Source organism: Asterias amurensis, chromosome 11, assembly GCF_032118995.1.
Source record: "Asterias amurensis chromosome 11, ASM3211899v1".
NCBI classification, from domain to species: domain Eukaryota; kingdom Metazoa; phylum Echinodermata; class Asteroidea; order Forcipulatida; family Asteriidae; genus Asterias; species Asterias amurensis.
The window spans coordinates 10702544-10723446 of record NC_092658.1 but is presented as its reverse complement, the minus strand read 5'-3'; the positions used below and the strand labels follow the sequence as shown (position 1 = coordinate 10723446).

Genomic DNA, 20903 nt, shown 5'->3' with positions numbered 1-20903 from the left:
GTAGCGCATTTGTTGCATGAGGCTGTATACTCCCCAGGGAGCTGAGATGGTTTAAGGAGTGAATTATGGCCCAGTGACCAGGGGTAACAATTTGAAGCGCTAATTTGAAGACACCCGTTCGGGTGTGAAAAAGCGCTATATAAACTCAAATATTATTATTAAGGTAACCAGCCAAAATAGAATGTCAAGTATATCATCTGTGACTGGTATAATGCTTATGTTGGCTTAGCAGAAACGTCATGAGCAGCTCCCTGAAATGAAGCCCTAATCTACTCCAGAGAAGGTAATTTCCTGGTTTTAAGGTAGACAACCAAAATACAAACAAACAAAGACCACTGCCAAGATGTAGGACAGAGTCCTGAAACAACATCTTGGAGTTCTGTTGACAGCCCGCCCTGTTAGGCAGCCACAACAACTGTGACAACAAACTCCGGATGGGACAAAATGTGAGTGTTTTCTACCTCTAGCCACCAGGTTAGCTCGGTGGTAGTAGTCACAAGACCTTCTTTATAGCAATGATTGTAGGTTCGTATCCCAAATGAGTGATTTGCCTGAGGATTTTGTTCACAGAACTTATTGAAACACATCGGTGTAAGGGTAAAAATAAATGAAATTTTCCAAGTTAGTTTTATGGTACATGTATATATATCTACAACTATAGAATTGAATCACACGGTGAGCTCCATTTACAAATTGTCCCTTTTAAACAGTAAATGCCGTAAAAGGGGTAATAATATTTCAATAACTCACATTAAGAGAACCAAAGCTTACCAGAAGTTGTAACACCTTGGCCAGTGGGAACATACGTGTAGAAGATACTCAACTGATTTGAAGGAGGCCTACTGTTGACACACCTGTAGATGCTGTCAAAAAAGTACAGACAGAGGACAAATAAGCATAGCAAGAAAGAGCAAGAGGTTAAGATGTTTGATGAATGATTGTTGGAAATGGGGGCAGATAAATTCTTGTAGTTCAGAACCTGTGAAAAGTATGTCCAAAAAACTTCACACACCGGCAAAGTTGACTTCGCCAAGGTAATGATAACAAATAACTGTATTTTTGTTCACTTGAGAGTGCTTTCATCTGCGAATTTTCTTAATGTTGCTTGTCTCCCTATTTTGTAAATATCTTTGTTCCGGGGTGCCAGTCAGAAGCAGTATGACCCGAGCAGAGAGATAGACAAAATAAGGAGACTGCCAACATAGAGCTTGATCATCTCAGTAGGTAGAGCACCGTCACGTTAATCTGGATGTCGTTGGTTCAAGTCATGCTCTAGTCAATTTGTTTTTGATCGACCAAATTTAGATTTCAACATTGTGCAGAAATAGAAGAAAATGGGCTGAATTTAGTTATAAGTCAAAGTAATATCTTATTTGCAAAAATAGTAATTTGTTATAGAAAAATTATTGTTTTCTTTTACATTGCAGTCAGACTAAATTACTCTTTGTTCGAACTCGGATTTACAATCTGAAAGTTAATCAAAGTAATTCAATTATGTGTGTCTGGTTTCAATGAAAACAATAAAATGATATCTGAAACATACTCCTGCAAAAAGTGAAAGCAGAACATCAAAGCCGGTGGTACCAACGAGTCAAATGACAACAAAACACTATTGTTTGAATGTCAAAATGAAAACAAAACATTCTTGTCAAATGGCGACAAAACATTCTACTTGCACATTCGATTCATAACTTAAAGGGGGAAGTAGGTCTTCACACTTTCACTTTTTAAGAGAAATAGTTTCACTTTTACTTCCTGACTGTCACCACAAGTTCAACTTACTTACAGGAAAAGATGTGTCTTCAACTTTGCTGCTATTAAAAAAGAGTAACAAACAGCTGAAAGAGCTGAAAGTTTTCCACAGCTTGAAAATCATGTGACAAGGCAATCAGTTAACCACTGGCAAATTAAACAAGTACCAGTTCAAGCCTTAATTTGGAAGACTTGAGAAAGGAAACATGGCTGGAATACAAAAAAAAGCCTGTGGTTTTGGGGTGTCAACTGAGAACAGGTATTTAAAGGGTGTTTATTAGGAGCATTTTAAAGAAAAACTTAAAGTCTATTGATTTGAATGGGAATTTTCCCCATGCAGGGACCTCTATGGCTCTATAGTCCCATCCAAAGGGAAAAGCAATCATAAGTGTCTTGCTTTTAAAAGGACACAGGTGTCAAGACTGGGACTCGAACCTATATTCTGGCGATCAGAAACATCAAAGTTATAGTCCAGTGCGCTTGACCGCTCGGGCACGACACAGTACGCAGTTACTCCTTGGAGAAGCTCAATTACTGTCCTGACCAGGATTCAAACTCACCACTTTAATGACTCATGCAGCCATGAGAATTGAATTTGATGCTCGAGACCTTCAGCCATGAAACATTAGGTGTCGTATTGAAACATATACTGACAGCTATCTATTATCTTACTAAGTATTTCAGTTTATGTCTGCAACCTGTAACTAATCTTTGCAAAAATCAAGACCAAAATCGATTTTGGTTTCATAGCCTTGTAAAAGAAATTGTCAACAAACCTATGCAAATGATTGCTTAATAACATTCTACAATTGGTCAGTCTGAGTTTGACTTAAGACTGCTCCAGCCAATAGCAGTAATGTAGTCAATAACTGCCTCATCTCAGCCGCCCAAACTCTTTAGAAACAAATCCCTAGTTCAGCCCCTGACTATCCATGGTACAGCCTCTCTGACTTTATTGAATTATTCCCTAATTCAACACTTCCTCTTGTCCTAGTCAGTCATTTTTTATTTTAGATCGCTAGACTGTGATCGCCAATCCTCTGTAAGCATTTTCCTTCCTCTATGCTCCAAGTATGTGTATTGGGAGAGGGGGGGTTCAAGGCATGGGTACACCAATTATATGAGCCACCTGTTTTTCCCTTCATAGCTCTCTTAGAGTGAGGTCACAGTGAGCTCAGGGTCACCCGGACCTACACTCAGTATAAATAGAAGGAAACCCAGTGCAGAGACTCTCTACAGCTCATTTTGGAAAATCAAAATCATGATAGGACCGTCCACTTCCTCCAGTGTTTCTGTTAATCTTTGGTGTGTTATTCAGTGCATACCGTGAATGGTATATAAGTTGCTGAAATAATCAACAGGTTGCAGTTTGTGAACTAGTTCTCTGAAGTTCAATAGCTTCTTGCGGTTGGATTCTTAAATATATATCTACCCATGGTGTGTAACTGTGGGGATTCCTTGGGCACTGTACTGCACAAACTCCAATAGAGTAAAGGTAAGTCACCTTCTGGTAAAGTACTCTGGATTTTGCCGTAGATTTGTTGACACGTTTTTCAACCTGTTGTTGGGGATTTTGGAGTTGTTGACATTTTGGTAGAGGAAACTTGTGCACAGCCACTGAATGGTGATAACAATGATAATAACACTTTATTTAAACCTCTGTGCTTGAACTTGGGTTGAACATTTGAAATTGTCTGTATCAAGAGCCCGTTGTGTTTCAGTGGTCGTTCACTTAAGAAGTACAGTTTGTAGTGTTCCTGATTGAGGGAGGCTATAATATAAGCCTTTGTTTTTATATGGCCACTCAATTTGACACTGATGGACAATCACTTGTCAAATTGAGTCTAGAAAGCCGGAGGGAGATCTGGAATGTTCTATTTTGCCTAATAATCAAATTCTAGCTCAAAGGTCGCCTTTTATCATTGAAGGCTGTAGTTATCAAGGGTGGGTAGTCTGTATGTTCTTTCACTCAAGTCCTAAACAAACATCAGAGTTTTATGGCAAGTAATTTTTTCCAAAACTTGTCCAGACTGTTGTAGATTTCAGTGAGTTTGCATTGACGTTATTACTGTCTCGTTTTCACACAAAAAAGAAACTATATAAACACTGAAATTGTGTTAATAAAAAGTGCAAACAATTTATGCTTGAAGCTAGTTCTGCACTGAAACACACACTTGACAAATAAAAAAATACCACTAAAACTTATTCGTAGTCCAAATCCGATGGTTTTGTAACACCAAGTGGTATGGTTAAGTACAGTAGCAGCTTAAATGTCAATATAGGACCTGTGTAAACGGACCACATGTTCATGATGGATCTAATGATTAGGACATGTACAATGAAATTAAGTATGCTTTGGGTTGCAAGGGAATCAAACAGCAGTATTTGTCCCAATGTTGTTGTTTTTTGTTATCGTTATCAGTTATGGTTTTAAAACACCACCCCGCCCTCATCTTTGGACTCTGCCACTCAGATAACAACCTGTTGTTGGTGGTGAATTCTTTCCACTTATAAAGTCAGTGTTGGTGTCACTTCAGGGACTAGTTTGACTTTAGCACCAGCCATCACGCTATAGCTAGCCTTTATCTCTGTGTGTATGTGAACAAAACTTGTTAACTGCATAAGGCTAGGGTGCTGGTACTGAACCCTGAAGATAGTTTTGAATTTATGGTGTAATCTTTTTTCAATATCTCGGCTAGGTCACAGAAAATTGAGCCCTTTGAGCTTGGTGCTGGAGAATCCGGCCACAATGATATCAGAAGAGAAAAAGTGTCGGGAGTGTGAGGTGATACGTTTCTCTCGTCCGCCGGGGCACGGGCATTTAAAACGTTGTCTTAGCTGTTCGGTGTCAGAGGAAATGGAAGAGAGTCAGCACACAGAGCCCTCTCTGCCCTGGTCAGAGAGCTTCAGCGATGTAACCAAAAACGGTATAAATCACCCTCAACGCGTTGCGCGAAGCAAGTCCGTACAGAAAATCGTCTACCAGGCTAACATGAGAAAGAAAATGAAACTAAAGAGGCTGGTTAACAAAGATGGGGCGTGCAACGTCATCCACAACACTAAAGCTATTTACAAGTTAAGCTTTCTTGCCGACTTTTTCACTACGCTGATTGATTTGAGGTGGCGGCTAATGTTACTGTTCTTTAGTATTGCTTATATTGGAGGCTGGGCGGCTTTCAGTGGCATTTGGTATGGTCTAGCTTGGTGGCATAATGACCTAGGCTACCTAAGCCGTAACGATACCAACTTTGAACCGTGCGTGTACAACGTTGAAAACTATGTTGGGGCGTTCTTGTTCTCACTGGAGACACAGACCACTATTGGCTATGGTTTCCGGTCTGTAACTGAGGAGTGCTGGATCGGGGTCTCTGTGGTCGTTATCCAATCAGTATTTAGCGCATTGGTCGATGCCTTCCTTGTCGGGTGTGTCTTTGCCAAAATAGCCCGTCCTAAAAAGCGTGCAGCTACCCTCAAGTTTAGCCGCAACGCCGTGATCGCAGAACGGAACGGTAAAATGTGTTTCATGTTCCGCATCGGTGACATTCGTTCGTCTCATCTGTTCGATGCTAAGATTAAGGCCCAGTTAATTCGACCAATGATCACGGAGGAAGATGAGTGTATCCCGTTATACAGCCACCCTATGGACGTCGGAGGACAAATCGGCGAGGATCATGTCCTCCTTGTCTGGCCGATCATCATCTGCCACGTCATCGACGAGAAAAGCCCACTGTATAAATACTCGTACGTTGACCTCTTAGATAACTCCTTTGAGATCGTTGTGTATCTTGAGGGTGTCGTGGAACAGACAGGACTTCTCTGTCAGGCTCGAACATCCTATCTTCCTTCAGAGATCAAATGGGGACATCGCTTCAGCAGCCACATCGTCTCCATGGCTGAATCCGATGACAATCTAAGCATTGATTACTCCCATTTCAATGTGACCTATCCAGTTGCTGATACCCCTCGCTGTAGCGCCCAGGAACTTGACATTAAGAAGAAGACGGGACACTCCTTGAAGTCGACACTGGCAAATGGCAAGCTTAGGAACCGCAGGAATTTCTCTGCACCGGATATCGCCGCCTTAGACACCAGGAAGTTGAGATTCTCTGACAAAGTGGATGAAAAATACGCTGAGGAGGACAGTAAGAAAAAAGATGAACCACCGGAGTATAACGGCATTGCAACTATTGTAGGGACAGATACGCCACCTTCCACACCCAATGGATCAGGGCTAAAAAAATGGGCGTCCAAAGAATCGGACGTCTGATTTCCTTGGTAAATGTTTTATTTTATTCTATATACTATAAGCTAAGTACCCAGGGGTGGGTTTCACACAAATTTAAGACTAGTCTTATCTCGAGTCAGGACGATTTACTCGTCCTAACTCAGGACTAGCGTTAAGTTTTTAATATCTCCTAGGACCAGTCCTAAGTCTTTGTGAAATTGACCCCAGGTCTCAGAGCAATTGCCTTTCCCATGTCTTCTAACTGTAGTGCTTCTGTGTTGTTATTGTTGTTGTTGTTGTTGGTTTTGTTGTTGTAATTTTTTTAACAATTTTACTGATAAATGCCTTTATGTGTTGAAAGTGAAGGTCGGAGTTCACATTCAAAGGTTTTGTGTACATTTTTCAAACTTTCTCTGTCAGAGAAGTGTAGAATATACTACAGGATGCATGATGTGCATGGATGGATGTGTACAGAGGGTTCCAAAAGCATGAAAATAATTGTTAATCCATAAAAAGATATTTCCATTTGTGCCTTGATGAAAAGTGTACGTCAAATGCAATGAAAACATATTAATAAATTGTGCAAAAAGTACACTTTCATAATTTTTCTATGAGTTAAACTTTTAATTAATGAATCTTTTGTCCACAAAAGTTGTACATTGTTTTGAAATGCAAGTATATTGTATTCAGAGTATATTTTGATTATAGAAATGATTCTGTCCAATGTTAACTTTTGATGCAATGCCAATATCAATGCAATAACTTAGTTGTGAAAGAAAGGAAACTAAACCTTAGATCGGATCGTCGTTTTTGTTTGTTTCCCAACAAAACAGTTTTAGACACTGGTGTATTGAGGCCCTTCTTTTTAATCCATGGTTGCAAAAAATCGCCTCCTTGCACTTAAAATAATACTGGCTCTCAACACAATTCTAAAGTTCATGATCTATGTGCTTCACAAAAACATTATAACTAGTATAACCCCCATTTACTGAATCTTTAAAAAAACAGACAGGTTTTTTAAAGATTTTTGAAGGTCTTACTTTTAGGAGCCACCAGAAGATGTCTAAATCCCCTACAGCTTTGCTAATTAGCCTGTGCTTTATTTTGACTAACTGCACCTTCATGGTACCTGCTAATGGGAAGTGATGAATCTGTAAGTCAACTCAGCCCAATTTCATGGAGTTGCTTAAGCAGAAGATATTGCTTAACAACCTTCTGCTAAGCAATAGTTAGCAGAATACAAATGTACCAGTAACAAATAACCTCATTCCGGTAAGCATTATTTTTGTTTTCGCTCGGCCCCAGTGCTTACCTTAACCTTAGGCGCTGGGATGGGCAAACGTATCAAGCACGCTCATTGGTTAAGGAGCCTTGCCTTAACCAATGAGCGTGCCTGATGTGGAATATACTTGCACAAAAATCTGTGCATGATGATTAGCTCATCCCAGCGGTCCTGGATAGACCTGGCCGCTGGGGCAGAGCGAACATTTTGTTGTGCTGAGCTACATTTTGTGCTTTTAAAAAGTAACTCTATGAAACTGGGCCCTGGACAACTGCTTCAACATTCAGCCATTCACACGGCATTTTCAAAGTCTCTTAAGTCAAAAGTCATAATTGACGAGTTAGCAACTCTTATGTAACATAATTTTTATATGGATCATACCACAGGGATTAGTGTGTTCTTCCACAATCTCTAGCACAGTCAGATTATAGATTAATAAATACATAAACACATTTTTATCAGTACAAAGGTTGAATGAAGTTTGAGTTCCTATGCAGCATTCTTCCTTAACTCTTTCATGTACCGACTAATCGCTTACATCCGGTTTAATCCCTTTATAAAATAGTTGTAAAACAATAAATAAAGGTCCCATGGCCACAGAAATTTTCAAAATGGGAGTAAGGGGGAGGGGGGTCACCTTTTGAAGAAGAAAAATGAATCAACAACTTATGTGTTCATATGATCAATTTAACACTGAAATAAAATAAATAGTATGTGGAAGATTTAAAGGGAAGGTATACGTTTGGCAATCACTCTAACAATTGATGGCAATAAAATCTAACTTAGTAAAAAGAACAGCAGCTTCAGACAGTATATATATCTGTAGGCCTATCTACTCTGGTATATATATCAAGATTTTATTTGTAAATATCATAAACAAGGTAAAGGGCAGAATCTATGGTATTAGATAAATTTGAAGATCAGGCCTGCTACTTCATCAAGAGGTGTAATGGCAAGACAGTTTTTCCTTAGTAAAAGGCATCTCTATCTGTATACATTATTACTTGAACAATTCACAAGGCACCAGGGCAATAACCAGGGGCATGGAGACGATTTCCTATGTTATGACGTATCAGGCCTGTTATTTGCAATTGATGTTTACCTAATCTTAAAGTGAAGTCTATTTTGTGTTTTATAACAGTGTTGCTTGTATCCAAATCCTGACAGGAAAGAAAATAGTCATAATTTTGTTTTACCACATCGATGTGCGACAAGCAATGTATACTCCGTGCTTTCCAAAGTCCCGCACTCAGAGACAAAAATCGACACAGATAGTACTCGGGTGGAATTTGAACCTATGACCCAAGCATTCAAGAACTGGTGTCTTTATAAAACCAATAAACCACTAAGCATGCCCGGGGAATCATTAGACCATCTTTGGTGGGTTTTTTTTCTCAAAGACTCCGAAAGCACAGAGTATTCAGTGGTTTAGTATGGTAGCCAGGACTTCTTAACTTGGGGTGGGGGCATATGTATTTTCCTATTTTAGGGCACTATTTTTTCTACATGTATTATGGATTTTTGTGGGGGCACCTGGCTTTGGGCACTGGAAACAGTTCTGGATTGATTTCACAAAGAGTTACTAGGAGATGTTACAAACTTAAGGCTATTCCTGAATTAAGACAAGTAACTCGTCCTAACTCAAGATAAGACTAGTCTTAACTCTATGTGAAATCAACCCATTATGATCGCACACATGGTGTAAGGGTGAAACCAAAATAATTTTATTTGAGTACAATGCAATTATTACAGCTGTTAAATAAAAATCTTGCGTTATTTTCTTGAGTCAACATAACTAACTTTCTTCATCTGCAATGAATGTAGCAAAGAATCGTTTGATTTTTTTTCAAAAAAAAAGTGTACTTTAAAATTAAGGTTTGAAGCACTTATTTATCAGAATTTCTTTTTTACTTTCTCATTTACTCAAGACATATAGAGTACCCCTCCAAGATACTCATTTACTCAAGACTTATAGAGTACCCCTCCAAGATACTCATTTACTTAAGACAAGTTATAGAGTACCCCTCCAAGATACTCATTTACTCAAGACTTATAGAGTACCCTCCAAGATACTCGATTTGAACTAAAAATTTGCTTACTTCTAAACAACTCAGACAAATTTTCTCTCAAGGGTGTGGTATGAACTTGTTTGGTTGTTTCATGCAGCTGGACAACTTAAATTCTTTCAAGTATTACTTTCTTGAAATAGTTTTAAAAGCATATAACTGGTATTTTCTGTGGATTCTTAATAATAATAATAATTTATTCATTTATTATGCCCAAGTTTCATAAAAAATATGTACAGATGCGCATTACAACAATACACAGGTATTAACAATAATTTAAACAGATTTAAAAATGTTTTAATTCTTCTGTTCTTGTGTATAAGTACTTGGAACACTGTGGGCTTTCCAATGCTTTCCAATGCTTTCTTATTTCCCATGAATAAACAATCAACAAGTGCCTGGCAAGTGGCAATTCCCTCTTCATACCCTCTTGTAGCAAGGGGCCGCCTTTCCCAATTGTACTCTGAAACAGGACAGCCTTGGAACAGTGATGTGCACATTTAAAGTTTACAATTTCATTTCTTCATTTAGTAATATCTTCTTATACTATTTGTTGACCACTGGTGGTTGGCTCCAATTAATTGTTAATATTTATGTGAAATATTGAGAACCTTAATAAACCAGAAGCACCCAGTAGCCATTGGTTTTTGTTTCTTTGCTTTAAAAGAACCCAAACAAATTCATCCCATTCCCCTTTTCTCTTTACTGTACCTACCAACAACCAATGAAATTGTTTCCCTAAAATGTCATTTCAGTGTCATCTCTTTTTCAAAGAACACCATTTCATAGATTTGTAGAAGACTTCTTGTGACTTTTTTGTTTTTGCTAGCAAAAACAACCCATTAAGTTGTATGGTGTAATCCATTTGTATTTATTGCTTTTACTAACTTGAAGAATTCAACATTTAATGTCTTTGAAACTGATTTTATAATGAAGCTCAGTGTGAGACTTGTTGTGTTCGAAATGTTTTAACAGCAGACAGTTTCTTTCTTGCTTCTTGTAATTACTTTCTCTGACACAGTGCCCCCCCCCCCCACATTCAGTCTCTATACTGAGTCCACCCTTTAATTTTTTACAACTTCTAGCATCGGCATCAACAACAAAGTCGACTCAAACTGACTGTAGGTCTCGGAAAAGTTAAATTGTCTCAGAAGAGGCCTTAATCCCAAACTTGCTTTTGCTCACTTTTCCCCACTCCTAAAGTTTTGCAAATTGGCCCATTAACCTTTAAGAAGAACATCAGTGATCTTGGCTATACTGTCGTACAAGGGGCAACTAGTAGGTCAGAGTTTGAACCTGGCATGCAAGGCTCAGGTTTTTATGAGCTGGACTTTGCTCATCAGCCCTCAAAGCTGTTATCCGGACCTCAAGTGGTTAGGATAACATTTTCCAAGGTTGTCATATCAGTTAAAACAGGTTGATCTTTGACTGACTTTCTGGGAATCTTGAGGTACCGTAAGTTGTTTGTTTTGGCATGACACCATTGAGTTACCTTGGTAAAAATAATATAACATTTATAAAGCGCTTTATGCAAGGCCTCAAAGTGATTCACAAAAGTACAAAAATCAGCAACGACATAAATTGTTACAGGTAGAAAACTCTCAATCATGTCACAAAAAAGTGATTCAAAACATGGTCCTGGTGAACAGATTGAAACTTTACAACTCGCACAAACCACACAGAATTTCTGGGCCATTTTGAATAGCTGTACTCAAGTAACACCAAGCAGACTTTATAAGATTTATATGGTGGCCCTGAAGGGACATCGCATATCGCAAACGTGTGCGCATACGTATGCAATGTCGTGAAACAATTCGCAAATATGTGCGCACACGAATGCAATGTCGTGAAACAATTCGCGAATATGTGCGCACACGTATGCAATGTCGTGAAACAATTCGCAAATATGTGCGCACACGTATGCAATGTCGTAAAACAATTCGCGAATATGTGCGCACACGTATGCAATGTCGTGAAACAATTCGCGAATATGTGCGCACACGTCTGCGAATATTATTTGCGATGTCGTGAATTTTATTGCATACCATGTTGCATACCTTTGAATAAAATGTCTAATGATCTGGGGGGTTTCTTTCCAACAGTGAGATAAGCGGTAGTCATTGCAGCAGTAATCTTTGTTGTGAGGCAAGCGAGGCGTGTGGTCGTCCTTGGCCTGGTGCCAAGTTCCTGGGTATACACATGCTTTACAGAGGGAGCCTGCTGTAGCGCCACAGTACTCCCTAGATCGGTAACAAATTATCCACAACTATGACATCATCCTAATGGTATGCAACATGGTATGCAATAAAATTCACGACATTGCAAAACAAATCACACTCGTGTGCGCACATATTCACGATTTGGTTCACGAAATTGCATACGTGTGCGCACATATTCACGATTTGGTTCACGAGATTGCATACGTGTGCGCACATATTCGCGATTTGTTTCACGACATTGCATACGTGTGCGCACATATTCGCGAATTGTTTCACGACATTGCATACGTGTGCGCACATATTCGCGAATTGTTTCACGATATTGTATACATGTGCGCATATATTCGCGATTTGTTTCACGACATTGCATACGTGTGCGCACACGTTTGCGTTATGCGATGTCCCTTTGGGGCCACCATAGATTTAACCCAAGGGATTTAGACTTGTGATTTCTGATCTATACTTCCCCTTTTATAATGCCAAAATGCTCTGTGCCAAATTTAAGAATCCTACAATGCTTTAAACTTGTGATTTCTGATCTATGCTTTCCCTTTATAAATGCCAAGTGACAATGTTCTGTGCCAAACTTTTAGAATCCCCCACTGCTCACACTATATTTGGGATCCAAACCTGTGTGTTCTAAATAACACTCTATTATATATTTGAGGATAGTAATAATGCCTGTGGATAACATCAGTGAGTGCATGGGATTGGGGTTTGTGGGTCTGATAAGAATGTTTCCCCTCTGTTGATTTTATTGGACACTGATAACAGCAGAGTGAGAAGCAGCTAGAAACTAAGAACTCTATTTAACAACCAAACTGTGTTTGTCTGTTTTTTGTTGCTTGTTTGTTTGTTTCTTTCTTTGTTTGTTTCTCCATTTGTTTAGATGATCTTCCCATCAAGATAACTCGGCAAACTCCCACAAGGGTATACAAACGCCAATCTCTCTCATACAAACATTGGTTTAACGTCTATGATTATGAGTTGCACAAATCAAAAAGATTTGTTGCAGTAAACTAGATGAAAATACTTATTCGAGTCATTGTGTCAATGTGAAATCAGCAGTTAGCTTTAGTAGGATTCGAACCCACAACCATGTGATTGCAAGTCGTGCAGTATAACCGCTTGATCCTCACTTCTGCAAATATCCGGCAAATCTTTCATAAATAATCGATGTCAAAGTGATGTCAAGCAGTACCATGCTTTGAGAATATCATTATAATATATTTCTCCCAGTCCAGCCTTCACCAGGGGACCATGTACATGTAGCCATATAGATGCTGGGGTTCTAAAAAGTCGTGACTCAATTTTCCCCTTCTCTACTCTGGCCTTCTAAAAGGCCACCAGAAGTTCATAATGGGGGTCACATCCTCCTTGAGTCTGGTCCATCTCAGGAACCGATGGGCAGAATTATTTAAAGAGTGTGAAGTGAGTCAATTTGGTGATGCCTCGTGACTCAAGGCCGAAATCTTTTTGGGATCCATCTTTAGATTGATAATTAGGAGTCCTGTTTTTGTGGTCACAAACCAGAGATGGGCATTGGTCAGATATGTTTTACAATAGTTTAAATATAGAACAAGAGACTAACAGGGAGATTTCATTTCATTTCATTTCATAATTTTTGTTTTTTTCTGGTTTTAAAGCCGAGGACTCTCAGAAAAGAGAACTTAATCACTGTACTAGCCAAGAACTCAATGGAGAGAAGAGAAGAAAGTTTCAGTTTTAGATGGATGGGAAGAACACCGAAGAGAAAATATTCCATGGAAAATTCATTAGGGACTGAAAACCCAACTTCAGGTAGTGCCCCTGGAGTGATTCGAACCAGGGTCCTACAGGTGAATAGCGAGGAAAAGTACCACTAGCCAACCCAACCTCAATGCGCAACACAGATTATAAGCTCTAACATAAATCTGCAACAATTCCCAAGGAAAGACCAGGACTGAATCCCCTGAAGTGCTTAGATTCCAAATCCCCATTCACAAATGTAACCGATCCCTTTCTTCCATTTACAAATGAAAAGAATTGTTGGCTGTGTCACCTTTCATTCTATTCTTAAATGAGACTTCAATGCAAGGTCTTTGATTAGTCAGAGCATAGTGTAGGATTAATCTTATGTCGTTCCAGATGGTTAAGCACCCACGGTGGGTGATTTTCATACCATTTTAAGCTTATAAAACATCTTTACACAAGCAACTCACTCTTGCGCCTCACATTCACCAAAGGACCTTAAAGCTAGAGGTGAAAAGAAGTCTTGGAAATCTCACATCGGCAATTCAAGAAATGAAAGAAAATAATGTCTTAACTTTGAAAAAAAGGAGGTCAGAAATTGCGAGCAACAAGGTAGGCCTACATTTCGTATTGTAAATATACTTCCCAACAAAAGTAGTTCTGACTAAGTTTTCTGTTTCTAAGTTTTGTCATTTCACTAGTGACTCTACCCCAGCCCCCATTTTTTAATAAGTTTGGTGGATATAAAAACCGTACCTTTCTAAATGGAGCACAAACTACTAAGTGTGGTTTTATCCATCTTTTGTGGTTTTGCGCCCCGTTTGAAATTCTATATTTAGATCTTGTCTCCTTGACTGAAAAAAAAAAATCAAGGAAGTCAGGCCCCCATGAAAATGTGTAAGCGATGACGAGGGCTGGCGATGACGCATGCTAGAAAGGCTAAGTAAGTATACTATGTTTTTTGGAATCCTTTGCTTGTCTAAATCCTATATAAAATAAAACTTATCAGTGAAAATTTCACTTCAAATTGTGCAACAATTTTTATTTGGGGGGGGGATATTGTAAAAAAAATTGTGTGATTGGCCGGCAGGAATAATAATCTGTAATTCGAATACACAATCTGAGAAAGGTTGTTTTTGAAACCCTTTCTCTACTCCAAAACCCTTTGAAGGGAATTGTTTCTCAAAATGTTATTATACATGCACAGTGATTCTTACCAAAGTCAGTTTTTATGGTCAATAAATATTTGAGTAATTACAAAAAAGACCCTCCCTTTAACCAGCTCAGAGATACACTATCAGTCAACAAGCTAGACCATTCTCATGTATGTATTTTTTTTAATGTCTACTACCTTGTAAAGTCTGCTGGACCCCCAAAAGTACAGACTTCGTAAACAATTTTGAGGATTTCCAGAAACTTGTAAGTGTGTACAAAGTACATTGATTGAAAAAAATAAAATTGTCACAGATTTTAATAGAACTGAAAAGATTTCTTTTTTTGCCCGAAATGCTACACATTTGGAGACATAAGTAAACTTATTCCATGTAGCTCTGGTTTTGCGAGTCCAAAAACCCTTTGTTTGAAAACATTAAACATAATTTGTTTTTTTCCTCACCATTTTCTATTGACTCTAATGAAAGACTGATCTTAAACATTCACACAGTTTCATTTGATTGGGTCACATAAAGAATGAATACTGGTCTTTCACAATTAATGTTGCCTAAAAGATCCAACAGGTGGCAAATTAATCATATTCTTATGATTTCCTTTTTAACTACAAAGAAAACAGGAAAGTTATTTTCCAGATTGTGAACCACTAAACTTCACCGTAAACAAGACATCTGTACCCTTTTCTTTCACAACAGTACTACCATCTCATGTTCTCCAATCAAATTTTGTACCATGGATTGTTTTTATCTTTTTATGAAAATGTAAATTATTTGTGTGGAGTTAAATTCTTCTAATAATAGTATCCATGCTCGTTGCGGGCGCTGTTGGTGAGTTGGCCGTGCTGTGTGTGAAAGGAAAACGAGAAACGTCTTGCCGATTGTTGCATCACCAAAATTCACTTCGCATTCCCATTCGCAGAAAGTATGAACCAGGCTTTAGCAGACAAACAAACTGCCCAAGGGTTCAACCCTTACCGTATGTATAAAGAGATTGCCTCATTGTGACAAAAGTATAAGGATAGGGAGCCTGCCAACATAAGGCTGGATAGCTCAGTTGGCAGAGTGCCAGCACGTGAAACTGGAAGTCGTTGGTTCAATTCATGCTGTAAATGTTTCTTTGTTTAACCCCAAATCATCCAAATTACCCAGTCAGTTTCCCTTGTGGTTTATAGCTTTGGACAGTAAGCAAGACAATCCTCAATTTTACTCCATCAAAATCAGTGAAACCAAATTAAGGCTGGACTAAAAAATAGTTTGGTACCTTTATGCAAATTATACCGTCGTTGCAAATGTAAAGTCAAGGTGTCTGAAAAAGACAGACAAGCCAAGGTACAGCCTGCATTTAGTTTATTTAAGGCTACTAAACCGACGTCATGGAATATTTTGTGCTCCTCCCCTTATAACCTTTGTTATTTGATGCGAGGGCAGCTGTGCCACATAATATTTTGAGCTTATAAAACTGGCTATAGGTTAGTCAGCGTTTATATCTATTAACTTCCTGTACTTTCATGCAAAACATTCAAACTCTCTAGGGAGTAGATATGGCGGCAACAAGCCACGATCCAATTAAAGAAGAAAAGAAAAGAGAACTTACCAAAGTTTGTCCCAAGAACTGGGCGTAACCTTTTTTAAAAGCCAATAATGTGACAATAACAAATGAAGGATGTCTGCAGCGGCGCCGTTATGAATCTTCACTGCAGGCCTAGAATTCACGCCATGGCCTCCGTTGCCCCTGGTCTTGGGCGTTGGTGCCTCTTTAGAAGTTTCCCGTTGACTTTAAGAATTTCCAATGGAAGTGCCCTTTGCAAAATGAAAATGAGAGGAAATTCTAGACCTGGCACTGGCAATGAGACTCTCTTACTTGCAGTATGGCAAAAAATGCTTCTACTGTTAATAATAATAATAATGATAATAATAATAATAATAATGATAATGATAATGATAATGATAATGATAATGATAATGATAATGATAATGATAATGATAATGATAATGATAATGATAATGATAATGATAATGATAATGATAATGATAATGATAATGATAATGATAATGATAATGATAATGATAATGATAATGATAATGAAATGATAATGATGATAATGATAATGATAATGATAATGATAATGATAATGATAATGATAATGATAATAATAATAATAATAATAATACGAGACATTTACATAGCGCTCTTACACAAGGTACCAGAGTGCTTTACAAGAAACTATACAAAAAGCAAATAAATAATGGCACTGATAATGGGAAAACAGTCAAAGCAATCAATCATTGAACAGGAAAGTTTTGAGATGTTTCTTAATCTTGGAGACTGCAAGTTACCTGCACCACAAGTCTGAACGGGAGGAGACAAGTTTCAAGAACTTCAGAAATAAACAGCTGTTTGAGTGGTTATTGGGATGTAAAACATACTCAGTTTCTAAACTACAACTTGCTAATATAGTTACAAACCATCGCCTTATTATCTCATAAAGTATCACTAAAGCAGCCGAGTGTAATTTCATCTTTGAACTTGTTGAAAGGGCAAGGCCATTGAAATCTCAAAGTCAATGGGAAACTTTTGAAGGACACCAAGGCCAAGGCCAAGGCCAAGACCAGGGCCCAATTTCATGGCTCTGCTTACCCCCGAATTCTGCGCTTATGATCATGATTCCCCGCTTACGTGCAAGCGCCAAATTTCTGCGCTAGTCTTGTAAGCGTAGAATGCCTAGTAACGCGGAGTACGCACGCGCAGACGCCAAAATTTGCCACTAACCCGTGAAATACGCTTGCCGTAAGCACAGAATTCCCTGCTTCCGTAAGCGCCGATTCTGTGCTTGCGGTAAGCAGTGCCATGAAATTGGGCCCCGGTGCAATGGAGGCCACGACCTCTGTTGTGGCCTCCGTGTAATTCCAGGCCTGCAAAAGTTTACAAATTAATTGACTTGCTATTCCATTAACAAAGGTTGGTGTGAGAAAAATGGAGAACAAGTAAAACCCTTTTAAATCTTGAATTGCTTTTCTTCTAGGCTTACTCAACTTCAAAAAAATGTTGTCAAAAGTGCAGTGAAAGTTTAATTGGATTCATTTTGGCAAAAACACATTGTCCGTTTAAAGTTAATAAAGGTTTAAATTGGCTGCATTCATTTTGTTGTGTTCTAAACTGCTGACAAAAAGTCTGAAACTGGGATCCAGGGCCCAATTTCATAGAGCTGCTTAGCACGAAATTTTTGCCTTGATAAAAACATGATTACCAACCAAATTTCCACATGATTTTCAGGAAAAGCAAACAACAGTTAAATACCACTAACAAGCAATATGCAACAAATGAAAACTTGGTTGGTGTGAAGGTACTACTTTATATACACACAGCGCATTAATATACTGTGACCTCAATACGTCACTAGGTCAATCCAGGTACTCTCTCTCCAGAAAACAGTAATCTTGTATATGGTATGAATCAGTCACGTCAATAATAAATCATTACATTACTCCAGAATATATGTCTACCGATATAGTATTATTATAGTAATCCTGTTTTTATCAAGGAAGAAATTTCATGCTAAGCAAATTTTCACTGCTTAGCAGCTCTATGAAATTGGGCCCTGATCTTAGGAGGTACATTGAAATGATGGCATTTCCACCTTTGATAACCACAGCATTTTTTGTTTGCCAGGCAGACTTTAAAAAGTCTGAATTTAGATGAAAAGTCTGAAACTTCTCTTCCCTGTCATTGATTATCATAACGATGAGTATGGGGACTGGGAGCCATATAAAACATAGCCTACTTTTATTCCCTTTCTTTGTTGACATGAGGTTGACGTTGTTGGAAAGGCACTAAATCAAAAAATATCAAAACACCTTTAATACATTTACCTGCTACTGTACAACAGGTGCATTTTATTGTAAGGTCCGTTGTGTTTTTATCTTTATGATTATTTGCAAAAGACCAGGGCTCATTTGCATAGAGCTGCTGTGCCAGCAGCAAGCACAAAAAAAAGTTGCTAACTATAAAAAGACTATGTAAAGCCAAAATACTAGACCCAGTAAATGGGGCGCTGTACTCCTTTTATTCCGAAAGTTCATGGAAGTACAGCGACCAGTTTACTGTGTCTACCAAAATCCCCCCAAAAACCAAATACCAGGCTGACACACCATCCTTGACTGCTACCCCCGCTTAGTTTTGCTAAGCAAATAATTTTGCTTTTAAAAAGCAGCTCAATGACATTGTTGGGCCAATTGCAGGGTCTGACTTCTGACTGACTGACCGTACCATAGCTCCATTCTGACAATGGCAAGAAAGACCGAACACCCAAGTGAACCCAATGCCTGTAAAATCAATCGGTGTCCTTTTGAAAGTTTTGTAAAAACATTAAAAACAATAGGGCGATCCATTAAGCTCCGCCCCATGGCGTATTGATTGACCAATCACAACCCTGATTGCGCAACCAAAAGTCTGACATGCATGCGTGTATACTTGACATACGCACGCTGCAGAGTTGTGCAGAATGGCATTGGAAAGGCTCACATGTTCTTGCTCACACGCTCGCCATGGATCGGTCTAATTTAACCTGGTCCCAAGTCAAAGGTAGCCCCACCCCTTGTGTGTGGGGCTAGAGTCAAAGATGCATTAGGTCTGAATAAACACATCATGAACCACCAATGACAGTCATTTCATTACACATTACTTGCCAATGGTGTTGCTTGCCTTTTAAATGGTGGGTTTATACATGTAGCTCCATTTTCGGTGCAACTTATTACTGCTTTGTAAATTCAATAGAGAGCTCCCTTACAACTTTACAAACCAGTTTTTTACAGATGCATCAGGTCTGCTGTCTTCAACAAGGTTTTTTTCCATTTCAATAAATGATGTACATGTATGGACAAAGGCACAGGATGCAATAGGTCTGAATAAACTCATCATGAACCACCAAAGACAGTAATTTCATAACACATTACTTGCCAAACATGCCAATGCCATGGTGTTGCCTTTGGTGGTTTTATAGCTCTATTTTCGGAGCAACTTTTTTACTGCTTTGTAATTTCAATAGAGGGCTCCCTCACAACTTTACAAACCAGTTCACAGCTTTTTACAGATGCATAATGAGGGGAAAATCAGTCAACAAGGTTTTTTCAATTTCAATAAAAGATGTATGGACAGAGGCAAGACCCCCCCCCCCCCCCTCTATTGGAATTGAAGTATTGTGTAGAAACACTCTCGACTGTCTGATAGTTATAGTCATCAAAAATCATGAAGCAATTTTCCTTTATTAATTTTTTTCTTTCTTCAGGGAATCAAATCAAGACAAGACTAAATAAAATAAATACAATGGTCAGGATTTTGTTATTACCTGCGAGTGCGTTTAATCTTGCAGAAGATAGCCGTGCATGAACGGTTGTTCATTGTCACTTCTTTTCAGCTATCAATGAAACGGACACTTTCCATTTTTACAGTTGAAAAGATTGGTGGAAAGGACTGGAGTAGTATGACAGGAAGATCCGGGAGGAGGCAGACTAGTATAAGTTTTAGTACCCAAAATACAGTTTAGGAAATAGCGCCCTCAATATCGCCTGTTCTCTCGGCGGCATCTTCAAAGGAAAGTGCCACTATTTTCGTACATTCCACCTTTTTAATTTTAAGAATCTCCATTCAAGCATAAAACCTGTGAAAATATCCCCAAATGCGATGGTGAAGAACAGTGATAAAGTAGCTCATATTTAGATATTTTGTAGGGAATTTTACAAAGTTTATTATGGGCATAATCCTGAGTCTGATTGCAGCTAGCTATTTAGGGTAAATTTTTAGGGACACGGGGCTCAAGGATGCACCATTTTTTCGACTGGGGGGTGTTGGTTGGGTGGGTGTGGCACTACTGGTAAAAATTTCCACAGCGCGCGTTTTTAATGTAATGTAATGTAATGTAGATATTTTGATGTAAAAAACAACAATTGTGCAAGTATTTAAAGGTGAAATAGTTTTAAACCTTAAAATGAAACCTTCTACTCTGGAAATTTCCCAACCTCAAATTTAGTTATACCACTGTGGGGAATTTTGTGCAGTTAATTTTTATTTGAATGACATTGAGTCCCCTGCACTCATGCCTTGCAAATGCTCTTATCTGACCATAGAGCTATGACCGTGTTCTGGGTTTTTTAATATAATTTTTCATGAAACTTGAAATGTAATTGACTTTCAACTTAATATTTTAGTGAAACTTATTTTTAGCATATTTTTTTTTAATACTAATCTTCAGAGTCTGGAATTAGTATTAAAATAAATTGTATAGCCAACATTGTATAAGTTACTGCTTGAATTTGAGTCCCAAGTCTTAACACGGAGAATATGAATCCCTTCATTAGTTTGAAGCCTGTTCTAGTAATTTACAAATCAGCATTATTTTTTGTCATTTCCCATTCTCACCGCAATTTCCTCCCCCTTATTTTTCACAACAGCACACCCCTTTG

The 20903-nt window shown here is 38.4% G+C and overlaps 1 protein-coding gene and 1 long non-coding RNA gene across 2 annotated transcripts; one reads left to right on the top strand and one right to left on the bottom strand.

Moving 5' to 3' along the window:
* Positions 1-789: 789 nt before the first annotated feature.
* On the bottom strand, positions 790-19936 carry LOC139944199 (uncharacterized). The gene is made up of 3 exons (XR_011786930.1): positions 19790-19936; positions 16039-16244; positions 790-863 (listed from the first exon to the last, which is right to left on the bottom strand). It is a non-coding gene; the product is annotated as an uncharacterized lncRNA (long non-coding RNA).
* On the top strand, positions 2896-8653 carry LOC139944402 (G protein-activated inward rectifier potassium channel 3-like). The gene is made up of 2 exons (XM_071941414.1): positions 2896-3247; positions 4452-8653. Exon 2 carries the CDS (start codon positions 4502-4504, stop codon positions 6017-6019), a length of 1518 nt encoding a protein of 505 aa, XP_071797515.1. The 5' UTR covers positions 2896-3247; positions 4452-4501; the 3' UTR covers positions 6020-8653.
* Positions 19937-20903: the final 967 nt, after the last annotated feature.